At 38.1% G+C, this 18,870-nt stretch overlaps 1 protein-coding gene across 1 annotated transcript; it reads right to left on the minus strand.

Moving 5' to 3' along the window:
* Nucleotides 1-7,894: 7,894 nt before the first annotated feature.
* hjv (hemojuvelin BMP co-receptor) lies at nt 7,895-14,543 on the minus strand. Its single transcript, XM_016526530.1, has 5 exons — nt 14,473-14,543; nt 12,549-12,613; nt 12,212-12,373; nt 10,399-10,904; nt 7,895-8,884 (listed from the first exon to the last, which is right to left on the minus strand). Exons 3-5 carry the CDS (start codon nt 12,306-12,308, stop codon nt 8,267-8,269), a joined length of 1,221 nt encoding a protein of 406 aa, XP_016382016.1. The 5' UTR covers nt 12,309-12,373; nt 12,549-12,613; nt 14,473-14,543; the 3' UTR covers nt 7,895-8,266.
* Between the last annotated feature and the right edge of the window lie 4,327 nt (nt 14,544-18,870).

Genomic DNA, 18,870 nt, shown 5'->3' on the forward strand with positions numbered 1-18,870 from the left:
GCTCGTAGTAGTCTTCATAAACCGATCATAAAATTGTCATTAGGAAAATATTGAACAAAAATATTATAGCCCCTTGCTGCAGCTAACCTTATGTCCACAGGCTACAAACAGCAATATAAACAACAGCTGTGCATGCTCTCTTCGCAGTTCTTGTATAATAATAATCATTTAATAATATAAGTATACAAGCACACCGCTCCGCTGAGAACTGCACTTACCGGCAGCCGCGGACCTTATGAAGGCATCCTGGTAGTGCTCTATATTAAAGGTGTCTGAACATGAGGGATAATCCCTGATGAGATCGTCAGGTGAAAGGTCATCATCATGTGGATAATTTTATCACGACTAAATTATTATTCATCCATTTTACTAATTGTTAGATTGGGCAGGCCTTCACAAAATGGCATTTAATTACAAAAAAAAAATTTTTTTGCCTTGACAAAAGGGCACTTTGGGCATCAAGGGGAAAAGGGGCAGGTGCTCAAGCACCCATCGCACCCCCCTCTGCACGTGCCTGAGGCCTAGTGAATACCCTGAGGATCCTTTTAAGCTGAAGTGAAGAAAAGCAAACACACGCACTTACCAGGCCAGTTATTCCAGCTAAGGAGGCGAGGAGATATCCTCTGTCCTTCAGCTCTGGTAATTAGGATGCAGCGCTCCGTCTGGATGGCTGTGTACTGAAAACAAAAGCAACGTAAGCACCCTACATAACAATATCCAACCTGTGCTGCCCTCAGTAGAAGGGTGAATAATTGAGTTTTATACAAAGAACACTCCGTATACAACACACTTATTCCAGGAACATGATTCTGTAGGACACTCTGCATGGTAAAAGCTTTATCCACGTTCACATCACCACTCATCCCATATGAATGAGGCTGAGAATATGAGGATCTGCTCACAGCTACAAATACTGTATACTGCTAACATGTTTCAGGCAATTCATTATTAAACAGAAAATCTCTTGTGTTGCATTCCCAAATATATGTTGCATACAGAAAAACCTTCTGAAGGAGATCTATTAGCATCCAGATCCAGAAGAGATCTTGAATTGAAATGCACTTGACAATCTCATGATGATTCTTGCACACAGATGCTGGACTGTTTTGATGTAGTCCAACAAGTAAAGAATTGGAATGAATCGGAATATATGCAGCTAACCTATGAAGCCACATATTGTGTTCACATATTATTTTCTTTCACATTTAAAAATACTGCTTGAACAACGATTCAATACATGTATGATTGGCGCCCGGGCGCCCCAGCATAAATGGCTGCCCACTGCTCCGGGTGTGTGTTCACGGTGTGTGTGCACTTTGGATGGGTTAAATGCAGAGCACTAATTCCAAGTATGGGTCACCATACTTGGCCACATGTCACTCACTTCACTTATTCGCCTTTATATAGTTTGAAAGTTGTAGAACAAAGCAGAACTAACTAACTAATCTTTGGTTGAAAGGGTTTTTGTGTCGGTCTGTATGAATGGCTGCAGCTGATTATGGCGTTCTTTATATGGCCTGATCAGCCTTTTTAAAGGCCAAGTCCCTTTAATAGACTGGCCTCTACCCAAACGTAATTTCATTCTGGAGTAAATCTGCATAGTCATTCATACATGTATGAGACGTTTTATCAAAGACACTTACAGTACATTCAAAGTATCAGCGGTGTTTCGTCCGTAAACGTTTATAAATGAATCCTTAAGTAAACGAATCTCGATTGTTCATTAAAGCCTTCAAAGACTCACTACTAGGGCTCGACAAATGGCATTTAAATACGGTTTGTGAACAGACATTTCATTGGTTGAACCTGCTGAACGGTTACGCCCCTTAACTGAACGTTTTGAATCTGATGTTGTTCGTGAACAGCACGAATGAACTGCGAAATTAAAATTAATAAAACTTGTTCGGTATCAACGAATCGGTTGTGAATGAGTTAATTATACAAAAACACACTATTTTACACGCATCCCCGCCTACTGCCGTGACGATGTAGGCCTACCTGAAGAAAGAATAACTGAATCACTCACCGAATATGAAGAACTCTTTTTAGTAAACAGATTCAAAAAATTCGAATTACTGGAAAGAATCAAAATAACTAACACAGGGCAAAAAAATTAAAGTAAAACGTCAATACCTACGTAAAATATCTACATAAAATATTGTTGTGAATATTGTTAGGGTGCTATAGGTCATTCTGGGTGGTTGGTAAGGCATTGGCCAAAATAAGTCAAAGTAAGAGCACTGGTCTCTAAAAATACTGTAGCTTGGGCTATTCCTTTAGTCCTTCAATTAAAGTTTATAGGATTAATTCAAAGTGATTTCAGTCCAATTGGTTAAAAACGCTTGATATGCATGATTTGTGGCATCATTAAACTACACAAGACATGCAGTTTATATGGCCAAAGTGTACTTTTTTGGGTTTGTTCAAATACCAAGTATTTAAATATAAGTATTAGTATTTTGAGCAGTTTATAAATCAAAGCAAGCTATCCATCCTCATCATGTGTGCTAAATAATGTTGTTTTTAATATGAATTATCTGCATTATTCTATTAATAACATATCCCACTGACATAATCTCGATGCATTTTTACAAAATGCTTCACATTCTAGACCACAGTGTGTAGAACAAATACCAAGGCCCATGTTGCATCTGTCAATCACAGCAGAGCCCCGCTCTCTCTCTCTGTTGAAGCAGACAGCATAGTCAGCAGGACAAACTGTACTTCTCTCACATAACAGTAAAGAAGCCAAAGACAACTGGATTGTGGAAATGATTAGCTGATGGCTGGAATAATCAATACTATGGCATCTTAATGTAACAGTTTGACATTTTCATTTTAATCTTCTCTACAAAAGCGAGAGTGAATGGCAGCTCATAGCTGACAGTATGCAGTGCTTTTCATACAATATCAAGTGTGCAACCTAACGAATCTCACAGAAAAAGCAAAGACTAGGAGACACACGCTCTGCTTGGGTGGATTTCTGAAACTAGGGTAGAGTTCAAGCGTTGGAAACAGAGAGGCATAAAGAGTACGTGATGGAGGTCAGGAAAGACTCAGATCATTTTTGAGACTGCTCTAAGAAAAGGAACAGCTGCACAGTGAGTAAACAACCATATCAGGTGTCTGATTCTCTAATTTGATGCTCCCAGGATTGCTGATGTTGTCCTTGATGCAGTTCCAACCCAGCACGCATGACAGGACCTTGACAGGACGATTCTTCTCCCGTCCCACTGAAAGGTTTAATTTATTAACTGTGTTTGCTGGTTACCATGTTAAAGGTGAAGTGTGTCATTTCCTTAACACTAGAATCACCAAACAGATTTGCAATAACAAAAATAATCAGGTTTTCCCAAACCCTCCCCCACCATTGGTTGACCAGAACAAATAGTCATGCCCCAAACTCCCATTGGTTCAGCCTATGTTGCATTGCTCAAACAAACAAAACAATGTTTTGATTGCACAGTGTCTGTAATTTTCAAGGAAATCAACCTATAAATAGTTTATTTACATTTTTAAAGGGAAAGAACTTTTAAACAACTTTGACTTGAAGTATTAAGACTCATATCATACCTGTCAATCACAGAATAGAGTCCCTGGTGGTAAGCAGCATTAGTCAGCAGGACGACCTGTGCACCATTTACATTACTCTGGAGAAACTGAAGATAACTGGGCTATGGCAAAAATAAAATAAAATAACTTCACAAAAATATTCTTTATGTTTTACAACCGAAAAAACAACAACAACACACAAGCTGTTTTTAATAGTAAGATTTAAGGTGAATTAATCATAATTAGCTTAACTGAACATAAATGTCAGTCAGATGTTAACACAAATATACATAAATCTATACAGCCTGCATCTCTGTTTAGTATGACTGTCTGACATTTTCACTTTAAACTGCTCAGCAAATGCAAAGAGATAAATGCCAGCACAGGTTCAGAGACGCCTTCCTTTCTGACCTATGCAGTGGGCTTCAACCACTGATGTATTTGCCTCACACAACATCATGCAATGGCATTACACAATTCACTCCATCTTACAGAAACATATAGAAAAATCAAGAGAATGCGAGTCAACTCTGGATTTCTGAGCAAGGTTCAAGTTCAAGAGCTGGAAATGGAGCGAGTACGTGAGCGAGACAGAGGGGGGTCAGGAGAGGTGCAGTTCCTTTTTGAGAGAGTGCTATAAAGAGGAACAGCTGCACAGTGAGTAAACAGCCGCATCAGGTTGCTTATGTCTGATTTAATGGTTCCAGGATTGCTGATCTCGGCCTTGAGTCAGTTCCATCCCTGCACGCATGTGGTCCTGCATGGATGACCATGGACAGGGCAACTCCTTTCTGAGTTTTTTCATATATTATTTTATTCTCTGCCTTTCATTAATGTTTTTGTATTGCATATATTAATTTAGCAACACTTTTAAGAAAAAAATTCTTGGAAAAATACTAAATAGAAGCATTTTCACTAGTGGAATTTTGGACCCCGTTGCCCAACCAAAATATGGTATCCATAAATTGATCCATATGACAGAATACTGTAAGTGTACTGTAGACATACTGTAGATGGTTACCAGCACGTTCACTTTGCCCATTTGGATTGGATCGTACATAACTGAAATGCTATTCTGAACACACACCCATGGATGGAAGTGCTTTGCCCATGAGGAAATAGCTCTTGAATATTTTCCAGCCAGAAAACACTCCCTTCAGATACACACAACAGGGGCTACGTGCTTTTGTCTCCGGCTATCAACCTTTCCTCTACATTCGTCCTCATGCCAGGAGTGTAGACAGACTCTGCGCTAATGCATTTACACACCAGATGTTGCATAAAACAAAACCACAGTCTTAGAACAGTAACTGGGGAATTTCACAGTATGTAACTATACATAGTACTCAGATATACAGTAAATGTACAGGATAGATAGATAGATAGATAGATACGTGAAATTATACAAAATATATAATTTTGTATAGATAGATAGATAGATAGATGATAGACAGACAGACAGACATTGATAGATAGATAGATGATAGACAGACAGACAGACAGTCAGACATAGATAGACAGACAGACAGTCAGACATAGATAGACAGACAGACAGTCAGACATCGCTGAACGCGCTCTTGTTTGGGTCACTAAACTGAACCTCGAAGGTCTTGGGTTTCTTTGTTAGTACACCCATGTTGTTGTTTTATTGACTGTGCGAATATTAATTCCAATAATGCCACTAAACGTTGTATTATAGGCCTATTTAATGTAACTGAATGAATCAGTTGCGCAATAAGCTCACCAGTACGGCTGGTGTTATTAACTATTTGATTATTATTAGATGTTTTGGTCGTTTGTTGGTGACTCTGATCTGTCAGTAAACACTGAGTGGGAGTGGGTGGTTATATAGTTCACTCGGCCGCTGTGCTGATGATGCGAGCTGGACACACATGGGCATCAGTGTTGGAGAGCCACATGCGCCTCGTGGATCTCCCCATTCACGTCTCTCTCATAGGACACACAGGCTGTTTGCGTCCACCCAGGCCAATGAGAGTCTGTACAGAGCGCGTGGACAACTCGTGGGTAAGGGGCAGGAGTGGTTGAGGAGGTGGAGTAATTGTACGGAGCAGGGGTGGAGTATGAATGCGCATTGGAGACTCCTGTGCCCTGCTCCAAAACATCATGTTAGAGTCAGATGGACACGCACGTGTGACACGTTCATAATAGAGGCGATTTCTTTCTGCATGAAGAATTTATTTATACCTAAACTGAATGGCACCAAAAATCAAGCATTTCTACACTGTCTAGTTCATCCCAATGAAAAAGGGGACTGTGGCACTACCGTGATTGTATCGGATGGTTATTTTGATATGCAAAAAGTACATGATTTTGGATATATGCCACAGTAATAATGTAGTATTCTCAGAAGTACCTTTAGGTCGACTTTTACGGCAACTTTGTGAAATGTTGCTGTCAACAGGCAACCAGGTGAGACACCGGGCCCATGACAGATCTAAAATATCCAGATAGAAATTTGTTACCCATTCTCAATGGAATAGTGCCCAAGCAACATTGCTCAAAAAAAGTTGCCCAGTGTATCATCAGCCTTAGAGTACAATGTAAATGCATTATCATCTGATATCGCTACAGTATTTAAGGGTAGCCTATACCATAGTACCGAATGATGACCAGATACATTTGCCATGGTATTTAAATGACACAACCCATATATTAAGATAATACCATGGTGTTACTGTAGCACATGTCCAAAATACCATTGTATTGCTATGACACATGTCCAATGGTATTACCCTGGTACATGGCCAAAATACCATGGTATTACTCTGGTACATGACCAAAAATCACAATATTACCTTGGTACATGTGCAAAAACCACAATATTAACTTGGTATCATGGTATTATTCTGGTACATGTCAGAATACATGTCAGGTATTGCCCTGGTGCATGTTCAGTAGACATAGCATTACCCTGGTGGTACATATTAAAAACTATGATATTGCCCTGGTACATGTCCAAATCATATATTCAGTACTTTGTGAAAACTAAATATACTAGAGATACCAGACTGAATGGACATGTAGAGTGAAGTACAGTGGTCATCAGGGAGGACCAAACAATTGCAACTACGAACAATCCACATGTTCAGAAACGTGTATGTGTGGAGACTGTTCACATGGACTGTTCTGATTGGATGAGCACTGCCATCTGCTGACTGATCCAGCACACTTCACTGCACGAGTCTCTATAGAAAGTTTAGGAGTCTGTTTATATAATCCAACCATTCATCTTCATGGTGATATAAGAGTACATGTATATAAACAAACAGCTGCTTACCTCATTCATTATGCTGTCTGTCCTGAACCCTCCATCTCCAGTTACAGTGCTGTTTAAGGAAGGTGGGATATGCGTAATGCTTGACTCCCTCTGTTTTGGATGGCTGTTTTTATTGTACATAGTATTATCTGTCTTATACATTATATGTACATAAAACAAGTATAATATAAAAAGTAGTTAATGACCTTTTTAAGGTAAGAGTGCAGGAAAAAACAGCTTTCGGTCATGTAACCGATACCAATATATAACATAAACATTCAAGTTTATATAACACCATCCAGTGTCACTCAAGTGTGAAGGACTCGGAAGTAGTCACCAATTTTTGATCATTCACAAGGAATGAAACCTCCATCAGCTGTGATCCTAACCCAGATGAAACTGAAGCCTGCATCTCACACCCAGCATAAATTATTTTTATCAGCATAAATGATGAATTACTGTAACTTTAAACAACAGATGATAACAGAGAATCCCACGGGATGTTCATGGTCTTCCACGGGCTTTCTGTAGTAATCACAAAGATGATCTATGGGAGAAAAATCACTGGGAAAAAAAATCAGATTCTCTTGGTAAATTTCCCAAATTCATAATTTACAAAAAGTTCTAATATCATAAGTTTGACAGGAAAATAATTCAGTACTCTTTATTTTAGTTTTGAATAAATAACTGTAATAAGAGGAAAATAAAAAATAATAAAAATGCTATTACTTTTCAATTTAGTATTGAATCTATTTCTTAATGTTTTTCTTTTATTTATTATTTTTCTGTTTTATTATCGTCTGTTTTTCTCCATACTCCAAATTAAAATAAAATGAATAAAAAAATAAAAAAATAACCCGCCTTCATTAAACATAAAAAAAAAAAATTACAAATATATTTAAATTATGTCAGGTAATGCATTAACTCTGACAGCCTTAAAATGCTAAAACTAAAATGATAACTATATATAAAAAAGACTAAAACAAAACTAGAAAACACTGAAAATAAAACCATAAACTAAACTAAATAGAATAATCCTGATGACCTTCATTCATTAATGCTGTGTTGGCTGTGGAAACATTTTAAAATTTTTTCTTTATTATAAATACACTCCTGCATAAATTTTATCCACCTTTTGAGAAAACATACACTGAGATGAATGAGCAAATCACTCACATTTGCTTATTTTTTCAAAGGTTATTCACGTTTATCCAGATAAAAATATCCACAAATATGTTACATTTATAATTCACACACTTTATGTGCATTTAACACTGAAACAAATACAATAAAATGATTTTTTTTCCCACGGCCGTTCCAGACAGCCTCTATTCACAAACCATAAACTTCCAAACCACTGAGATGTAAACATTGAACAACAGTATAAATACCCATTAAATATCACATACGGCATGTTTTAGTGCAGTGTTTTTAACGTCACACTGGGCCCAAGAAAGTACGTCTGAGGGTCTCTACAAGGATGCTTAAGGCCAGTGCCACTGGCAATGATGGAGGGTTGTTACCTGCCCTGTCCGTCAGCAGGTGAACCCTATCAGGGTCCGAGATCATCGCGCGAGCATCCTCTAAAGCAGCCACAGCTGATGCACTGGAGTTCAAATCTCCAGTGACCTGTAGATCAAACAAGCAAGCCTGGAAATACACATCCCGCACCGGAAGCAGTGAGGAGCAGTGTGTGTATGCAGGTGTGGACGGATGCGCATAGGGCGTCTCCAGACGCTGCGAGACCGGACACCCCCATACACACAACTGCAAGTCCTGCTCAGGCGTATAGGACTCCACGATCGCACGAGGGGAGCGCACGGACAGACTCAGCGACCGGCCGACCTGACGCACCACTATTGTCGTCCCGATGTGCGTAGCCCAGATCTCAGCGTGTCGGCCAGGGTCGTGAGAGTGAACGCGCAGGCTCTGATGCCCTCTGCGATCACCGCCGGTCACAGAACCATCCACAAACGCCGGGGGAACGTTATCCAGCTCCGCTTGATATATCTGCAGCTCTGCACACTCGCGCCAGTTCTTCAAGATAACCGTGATCTGATGAAGAACCAGAGAACGGGCAACTGTCAGGTGCAGGACATTCAAACAGGACTGATTCTAAACTCTCTCATTATGCATGTCCTATTAATTATTCATGGCAATTCATCATTTGATGTCAGGCTGTAGAATATCATTAACGCAACCCAGTATATATGTTTGAAAGCACTGAACAGCAGTTCTGAAAAAAGACAAATCTGTTACTTCCCTCTCAGTTGGAAGGGCTCATGTAAGGGGAGAAGTGATATAAAAGACTTTGATTGGGTGTTAAAGTAGATAAAAGTAATACTGGAGCCTTTTATAGGACAATAAAAAGTATTTGCGTCTTCTAACAGATACCCTCACGTAAACTCCTAAAAAAATAAAGCTTCTTTATTGGCAAATTAAGAACATTTAATATCTATGGTACCTTTCCACTGCTCCAGAGGCTACAGCTGAAAAAGGTTCTGTAGATTATTAAAATGCTCTTCACACTAAATGGTTCTTTTAAGAACTGTTCACTGAAAGATTCTTTGGGGAACCAAAAATGGTTCGTTCATCTCCATAAATCCCCCATTTTTGAGAGTGTACAGCCATGCCAGCATAAAATCAGCTTCTTCTGGCTAAGAATGACCCACTTAGACCAGAGATTCCCAACATTTGTCTCAGCTGAACCCTTATGATGTACATTATTTACTGAAAGTATCCACTTAGATTTTAAGTTAATATTTTAATCATTGAAAAATACATTTGCATATTGGCAAATGTAACTTGCAAAGCCAGTGTTTTGTTAATCTTCAAAAGATGAAAACTACATTTGTTCTAGAAGTATGATAAATGTATGATATCTTCTGACTGGATGGAACCATAGACTGAAGCTAAAAAATCTGACTGCCCAAAATCTGCAGACTGGCTCTGACTTTTGGCAACTACTGTTGATGCATCCAGTCTGCAAATCGATGCAAAAATTGTGTTGTGCATTTCTACGTTAGCTTTTTTTCTGTAATTGTGAATTTATAGGCTATCTCACAATAATTACATTATTAATGTAAACTCAGAATTCTGAAAAAAATTTGAATTATAAAGTCGTAATTCAGACTTTCATCAATGTAAACTTGCAATTCTGAGGGGGGAAAAATCTATATCTAAATCTATATAAACTATATAAAAACTATACAAATATTAGATATAAACTATAAAAGCTACTGTGAGGGGAAAAAAATTTAATTGTGAGATAAAGCGTCGCTATTACCTTTTTAATATTTTAATTCCATGGCAGAGGCTTCCATATATTTCAACCTTTACGTGAGCAGTTCTTGGTCAAAAAAAATGTTCTGATTAGTCCAGAGTTTATGCGAATAATTGAAGCAATGAAGTCCACACAGTTTTATATTTAAAATGAGTAACATACCACTCATTTCTGAGAAATAGTAATTATTATTACTATACAAATACATATTATTACTTAATAAACTATAAGGTGACTGTTATATTAATTATGTGAGACTTATCCAAGAGGATAAAGGTGTCCACACCTTTGTGAGTATGGTAGTGTAAGAGCTCCCTCTAGTGGGTGTGCTGGTGGCCTGGATGTACAAGTACTGGTTGTCTATGAGAGGCCAGGCGCCCTGCACAGCACACGTCTGGAACTCTTCATTAAAGGTGCGGATATGAGGGTCTCCAAACACCCCACAGTGCAGGTACTCTGGGGCCCGGCCCTCCCTCTGCATAAACCCCTTCTCATAGAAGCATCCGTCCCTTGAGAGAGGGGCCTGGGGCAGGGGCCGCGGCTGAGCCGTGGGGCCTGTTTTGGGGCAGCGGTGTTGGATGAGCAGGTCCTCGATGCCCTGCACAGCAGAGTGGTAGGCCAGGTCTCCACGGCACGCTCGGGCCGTCCGCTGGGTGCAGAGCGCGTAGGACCGCAGGGCGCTGCAGTAGACAGCATTAGCTCCATCCTTACCCCCTCCTCCAATTACACCTATTTCAAGAGTCGCAGCCACGAAATCGGAGTTGCATCGCAAGATTCGACACTGTGCACATACTACAGGGAAAGAAAACAAATGTATCACAATGTTAATGGCTCAATTTCCAGAATTCACTCGATATATGTGACCCGGGACCACAAAACCAGTCATAAGGGTCAATTTATTTAAATCATCATCTGAAAGCTGAATAAATAAGCTTTCCATTGATGTATGGTTTGTTAGGATAGGACAATATTTGGCTGAGATAAAAGTATTTGAATATCTGGAATCTGAGGGTGCAAAAAAAATCTAAATATTGAGAAAATCACCTTTAAAGTTGTCCAAATGATGTCCTTAGCAACGCATATTACTAATCAAAAATTAAGTTTTGATTTATTTACAGTAGAACATTTACAAAATATCTTCAGGAACATGATCTTTACTTAATATTCTAATGATTTTTGGAATAAAAGCAATAATTAGCATAAAAGCGAAAAAGCAAAAAATCAATCATTTTGACCCATAAAATGTATTGTTGGCTATTGCCACAAATATACCTGTGCAACTTAAGAATGGTTTTGTGGTCCAGGGTCACATCAGACTCCAAATTAATGTACAGTTAACAGGTTTTAAATATAAAATATAAATATATAATAAAAATATAAAAAGGAAATAAAAATAAATTATATCTAAATTGAAATATTAAACATCTAATAAATATTACAAAAGCGTTTAACAAAATGACTAAAACTTAAACTAAAATTAAAATAAAATATTATTTTAAATAATAATAAATACTGTAATAAGTATATAAACAATACTAAAATAAAACTGCAAAAAGAACCACAGTATTACTGTATTATTATTACAATGTTACACAATAATATCTGATACCATTACTGTACTTTTTTGTGAGGCTAAACAGGGAGACAATTTTCATATTTTTAAAAATATTTTGGAGCACCATAAATAAATGTAATCCAGTCTTGTTATTCCAAACTGAAACGAATCAAAAAACAATTTTTTTTCAATTGAAATAAACTTGAAATAAAATAAAATATTAACATTAGGTGGAAAAACATATATTTAAAACACTTTTAAATTATTATTAATGTAAAGGATTTAAAATAAATTGAAGCTGAAATAAAAATACATTTTAAGGTGTCCATGTTACACGTTACATGAACTTACTATTATAATAACAATTAATTATGCATAATTTCATGCAAGTAACCCCAAGCCAAACCCTAATCCTAACCATATAGTAAGTACATGTAGTTAATTAATATTACTCAGTATTTAAATGTATAATTACACTGTAACAAGGACACCTTAAAATAAAGTGTAACCTAGTTTTTTTGTGAGGATAAAAAGGGACTGTTACCTGAAGGAGCACTTAAGAGCAGGAGCGTTGTAACAATGATCACAATGTGTTTCCATGTTGTGTGTAAGTGATTCCCACCAACAGCTGATGCTGCCATTCCCACCCATACAGACACAGGCAGGACGGCCTGCTCACAGCTGCCTGCACAGGTGCTGAGGCACACTATATAAAACAAACCCAAACAAATCCGCAAACATTATATTATATTATATTGAGTATAATTTAGATGCTTGTGTTTAATCTGAGTTCTAAGTACAAGAGCATTCATCTAACAGGCATCACACATAATAATAAAACAACACAGTATACAGTTATATGGTGTCTGCAAACTTTTTACCTCAAGATCTCATCTGATCGAGTTCCTGAGATCCATCAAGAGACTGATAATGTCACGTTGACCCGCTTTGGGAGAGAAAGAAGAATCTGATAAATGCCCATGTTGTGAACCACAGTCAATGAAACTACAGAGTGAAACAAGACCACCATACGTCTGAATACTGCAACTACTGTACAGAGGTAATAGATCAGATGAGTTCTGATGGAAATAAACTTTCATGCAAAGAGGATTCACAGCAATGCTCTCAGTGCTGGGGGATATTTCGCAGTTTGGACTCTCACCACTGATGCGTTATTTACTAAGACTCAAGAACAAACAGTGGTGGAACGCGAGAGTAAACTCCAGTCCTAGATGTGTGTTTGCGCTTGACCAACAGCTCCGATATGAACAAGCTGTCAAAGACTTGAATCATTTAGTTTAAATAGATGAACCTGGAGCCCATCTTCAGCAAATATCTCAAATCTCATTAAAACCACATTGTAGTTCCATTGCATTTCCATCTTCATGGCAGCGGAGTTTTTTTCCTGTCTGCTCCAACACTGACAGCTGATATTTATTCTAACCGATGGGCCGGCAGTTACGGGAGTTGCAGGGCAGAAATAGGGTGGTCTAAATATACCCCACCACACCGGCCTGCCCCTCCAGCACCTGCCCCAGTGGAAATAGACAGGGCTGAAAGCTCTGTGGTACAGCAGCAGGTGTGAGACACACAGCAGAAACTCAACAGCTCTCCGTTTCCTTCTGCGGTCTAATTTCAGCGAAACGCTTCAGAATCATTCACTGAAGTGCATTGCATGTGGAAACGGGCTGAATCTGGTGTGCCAGCACTTTTAAAGAGAGCTCGTTTCCACTCCAAACGTGTCTAAATGCTCATCGGGTACGCAACATTTCAGGAAACAGGATCCTCCTACAAACAGCTGCTTCTGTTTCAGTCTCACACAGAACACAGAGTCCTGTGAATCAGCTCCTGGCTTCCTGTTAGACATGACTGTCTGTGGCACAGCGTGCACATGTGCATTACTCTGTTTGTTTGTTTGTGTGTGTATGTTTGAAAGTAAACATATAGGTTTTTTGCACTGATAAAAAAAATGGCATAGGATTTACTTTGAAACTATTTCCACTGAGAAACTGCTAGTAATTTTCACAATTACGACTATGTTGAATTAACCAGTAAATCTGTAAGTAGAAAGACTTTTCTTATGAAACCTATTCTAATAATGTTTTATTTACAACTTTGAAAAAACTTGTATTTATTCTTTTACAGTGTATGATATAAAATCAAAGCTTACTCATTATTTCACAAAATTAACAATATTTTGGAATGTAATATGTTACTAAAACAAACTAAGAAATGCACACAATTTACTAACTGCACTTACAGAAGATGTATAAAAAGGTATGTTTTTTAATCATATTTACCATCAATATAATAATAATTCCCTACCATAATGTATAGCAAAGTATCATGGTATTGCAATTACTGTACTATAGTACAGTGCTTTATTGTGGACACAATCCCTTAGAAAGAAATTTCTGCAGCAATACCATAGTACAGTGATGTATCAGGTAGTAATACTATAGTATTTTGATGTGTGCTATATAATTTACATGGTACACCAAAAGTCCTAGTACTCCAAAAAAAATGTCCAAAACCCTAATTAGCCTACTTTTTCATTCTGATTATTATAATGTTTGGTTAAATGCATAAACATAACTATTCTCACGTTTTAAACTGAAATTTAAATTGATATAGAAACAATTTTCACTCAGACACTGCTGATAAATTTCACACTTACAAAGAAACGGCAAGTAACGCATTAAATTAAACGTGAAATTTTGAAGTATAAAAAAACGTCGAAAAATCATTTTTACAGTGTAAAAACAGACACTACATTAAATAGTTATATTGTTAACAGAAACTCACAGAATCAGAGGACTCTCTCCTGTATACCGTCGCTGAGATCTTTCCCAATCACGTCTGACTGTGACGCGCTCATGTGCGGTGTGACCCCCGCGTCGCGTCGCGTCACCGTCGCCGCGCGCACCTGCCACACGCGCACCAGCTGACGGAGAGCTGCTCCAACCGCTCTCTGGGAGCTGTTTGACATCACAAATAAGTATCTTTCTAAAGATGTTATGCGTTTTATTTTTAACGTACAAGAGCGGTCTCAGCCTTTTGTACTGACTGTGCGAGGCTTCTGGTGACATGCTTCCACTTATTTTACCTGTACAAAAACAGTAGCCTACGTAATGCTAAGCTACTTTATATTGAAAACGTGTATTTTTTTTGTCATCATATTATTTTAATCTATTATCATAATCATAAATACACCGGTTTTTAGCGCAGATAGTTTTACCCTTTACTGTACTTTTTTGTTTACGCTTAGTTATAGCGGCTAATGAAGCGGAATTCTCGCACATTTAACGAAAATAGTTCGCTTCTGTGTTGCAAAATAAGGTGGATAGCAAACAAATAAAAAAGAATAAGCGCAAAGAATCCAATAAATCGAGTTTATATTAATATATTAACAATTTAAACCACAAGTCTTTGATTAAAAGTTAACGTGTGTGACATGGTCACGTGTGTCCTGAAATCAACTCATAGACACCGTTGAAAACCGTCACGAAGAAAACATGTACAGAACATCAAAACATAATAATGTCCTAATGAAACTCTAAAAGGCTTTTAAAAGCCTACGTGTAGCGAAGGGCCTGTTTGTGTGTGTTCTCTGTCTCTTTTTTCTGTTTGGTGTTAAATGCGTGTGTTTGAGGATGTGTTTGCCCATCTTTGGGTTAATTTAGCGGATTCCTACCTCCGGGACGCCGCAAAGATCCCCTCTTTCAATAACTGAGGTCACTCAGTTTGCACTTGTTATATTTGCTGGTGTTTAAATAAACAGAAACGAAAGCTCAGAGCTGCAGTTCAGGACGCGTCCGGCAGGTGGCGGTGTTGACCAGCGCGGAACGAAAGTGCGCAAATACAGCGAGTTTGATGCAAGTCACACGAAATTGTGCTTCAGACTAACTGTAAACACTGAAGTGCATCGCGGCCACCAGCCTTTTAACGCTTAAAAGTCTATTTATTAAAACAATTGTAAGATGTTCCGTGTATACGTCACACACTGATGCATGCATAGCTGGTCATCTTCAGTGTCTGCAGCAGTTGCATGCATCAGAGTGATCTGGGACTGTGTGTGTGTTAGAGTGTGATCTGCTCTCTTGTCTGCAGTATGCATGCATGCATCAGTGAGTTTCAGGCTCTTTGTTGGCTGGATGGAGGCGGGGCGCTGCGGGGCCGCAGGTCCTTTTGTGCCCCTCACATTTTGGGCAAACCCAGTACCACCGCGCTGCAGACGCGCCAAAAGCATGAAACCGGACTATACAAAAAGAAAAACTTCACAAACAGCGACGTCCGGTACAGCGATGTGATTTTAACACAGCGTTTGGGGAAAGCTGTGAAATTGTAGGTGAGTCATAAACTCCTTGTTGGGCCAGGAGAAAAACTTTCTATTATTATTATTATTATTTGTTGATGATATTTAGTTAAGTGACTTATCTTAAACAACTTTCTTTTCTTTATAGACATACGTTATCTTTTGTGTTGTGCATTTTTGTCTGCTGGACTATTCGCTGGTCACCAGATTACCCCGTTACTAAGCAACCTGATTCTCAACTAGCTGTAGGCGTTCCTCAGGAATACTTGGAACGATTACGATTTCGCGTTGTTTTAAATTTGAAAAGCAAAAGAAAACAGAAGTTAAACGTAAAATATTTATCTGTCAGTAGGGTATATTAAAATAAATAATAGTAAATAACGCCATTGATTCCCGAAATGCATCAACATTTACGCAAACTGAACATTGATACGACTCCAAATTTGTAAAAATTTAATATAGCCTAATAACTTCTCCCACACACTAAAAATCTAGTCCTAGTATCTTGTGATAGTTTTGTTATGGTAAAAGTTTTACATGCTGATACGTATTAATAAGTACATTAGGCTACTGACTGATTGTCTTTTTTAATACAAAAAACGTTGCAAAACTTTGGTGGGAAACATGATGTTAAGTATACTTCATATTCATGAAGTTTTAAAAGATGCAAACAATGTTTGGCTTTAGTGGCCTCATGGGTTCCACTACACACATGCCTCATTGGCCCTCACTTCTAAATTAAAATATTTCACAATTTTTTTTAAACAAGCTAAACTTTTAATTTAAAAATCACTTTTTAAATGTTTCAAACTTAATATATGACAACTTATTATAGAGAGAAACAAAATGTCTATTTGTGTTAATCTGGGTTATAGTTCTGAGGAGAACTCTGAAGTCTTTAAGAGAGTGTGTTTGTAGTCCTGCGGTCTGGCAGGTGTGGGATGTTGTGCACTGTTGTTCAATCTCCCGCCAATATTGCACTCGTCCCGGCCTCCCTGACCACGAGGAACACGCGACTCCCGCTGCAATCTCCCGCCACAACAGCCGCTTATGAAAAGCTCGTCCACTAGGGCGGCGCCAGACTGCAGGTGTGAGTATATGGCAGTTACTAGCTTACTACTTACTGAATATTGTGCAGTATGCATCATAAACGGTGTACTTTTTTGCATTGCATACAGTATTCCATACAGTGTGCACTGATGTATTCTGCACAGTTTGGAAAATATAATAGATAATTCAAGTGTTTATGCATTTATGTATACAGAAAATTCGCATATTGTGCGCAATATACTATATTCTGCACAAAAACTAAGAGTATACAAGCATGCTATTCCAAACATAGCATAGATTTCTAAGTTGAGTTGATATAAAATATATTTTCTAGAGTTTTCATATAGTCAAATATAATGTTTAATATAATTTTATTTTAACTAATGTTAAATTAATATATTTCTATACATATGCTTGAGCTTAGCTCTCATTCATCATTAATGGCATACAGAACAGGAGAATTCTGGGGTTGACATATTAAACTGTCATTTTTGGTAGTTTTAGAATTGATTTCTGTTTTTGTCATGTATTAATAATGATTATAGGACCATTTGGGTATTTGTTGTGTTCTAGAAAATGCATCATATCCCTTTATTTCAAGACAACTGGTAATGCAAACACACGCTAATGGACTCTCTCAAACATACACTCATACTCACACATTATACGGCTCCGCAATGACACACATAAACGCACAAAACGTAAAATAAAAGTCTTTTCTCTCCTTTCATTCAGTCTCCTCATCCGGAGTGACACAGACGCTGGGTAAATCTCTCATCTGTCCTGGTTGTTTGGCCCCTCGCACACAGGAGTTCAGTGGCCCCACGCTGGGTTTCAGAGGGTTTAGAGAGAGACGGAGGGCGTCTCACTCCCCTCACACCTTTATGTACATTAGAACCTGTTTATGGTGTGTACTGAAGTCCTCTGGAACAGTATCTGGAAAATATATGTTTCATTTGCTTTGTGAGTGTGTTTTATTGTTGCAATCCTGTTTTTTTGTCAATAAACAACTTTTATTCAGAATTTGTAGATTTTAGATTTCTTGAAGACTTTGAGTGTTGGATTTGGGGGTCTGGGGATCATGATTTAAATATCAAAGAGTGGATTAATCTTTACCGTTACAGCGGTAGCGCAGATTGGACCAAATGATGTTCTCCTGAGAGAAGCAGAACACGCCCAGGCGCCCTCCTCTCATGGTGGTGTCAATCACAACATTGGAGTCAGCCACCATCTCTGTGCCTTCATACAGCTTCACCCTGCAACAGGAGCACAACATGAACACACATGAAAGCCCTCTTATGTGTGACTGTACAACACTTTTAGATCAAATAAATGCAGCCTTGGTGAGCAGAAAAGATATTTCAAAAACAAAAAAATCTTTGTCAAATCTCTGTATGGTAATGTATATTAAAAATATATCAATGTAATTATTCAAATGTAGAAAATATTAAAAAAGATCATCTTCTACCAAGTGAAAAATAAATGTGCACCAAAGTACGTTAGAGTCTTGTTGGACACAACCAAAATGGGAAACATTTTCTCCTCCCACTTAAAACCCTCTTTATTTTGCCATCATAAATGCACACTTATAAGGTTAGTTGATTTTTATTATTCGCATTTAGCAATGCTGACCCAATTTTGGGTCACAACCCAGCAGTTGAGAAGCGTTGTTCTAGAATATTCTGGTCTGAATGAAGCCGAGAGCTGTTTTATGCTACAGGCTGCTAAACTTCACCTGCTCACCCTCTAATTACCTGATAATAAACGAGATCTGATTTGATTTAGCAGCAGGCCCGACTTAAATTGCATTATGTATGAGTGGAGCATGTCTGCAGCAC

The sequence above is a fragment of the Sinocyclocheilus rhinocerous genome, unplaced genomic scaffold (assembly GCF_001515625.1).
Source record: "Sinocyclocheilus rhinocerous isolate Xijiao unplaced genomic scaffold, SAMN03320098_v1.1 scaffold1084, whole genome shotgun sequence".
Lineage (NCBI taxonomy): Eukaryota > Metazoa > Chordata > Actinopteri > Cypriniformes > Cyprinidae > Sinocyclocheilus > Sinocyclocheilus rhinocerous.

What these genes read in the sequence shown, in the direction of transcription:
- hjv (XM_016526530.1), bottom strand. Translation starts at nt 12,308, where the DNA reads ATGGCAGCATCAGCTGTTGGTGGGAATCACTTACACACAACATGGAAA. An exon ending in GCTCTTAAGTGCTCCTTCAG is followed by an intron (nt 10,905 to 12,211) that starts GTAACAGTCCCT and finishes CTTTCCCTGTAG; the next exon opens with TATGTGCACAGTGTCGAATC. An exon ending in ACACTACCATACTCACAAAG is followed by an intron (nt 8,885 to 10,398) that starts GTGTGGACACCT and finishes GTTCTTCATCAG; the next exon opens with ATCACGGTTATCTTGAAGAA.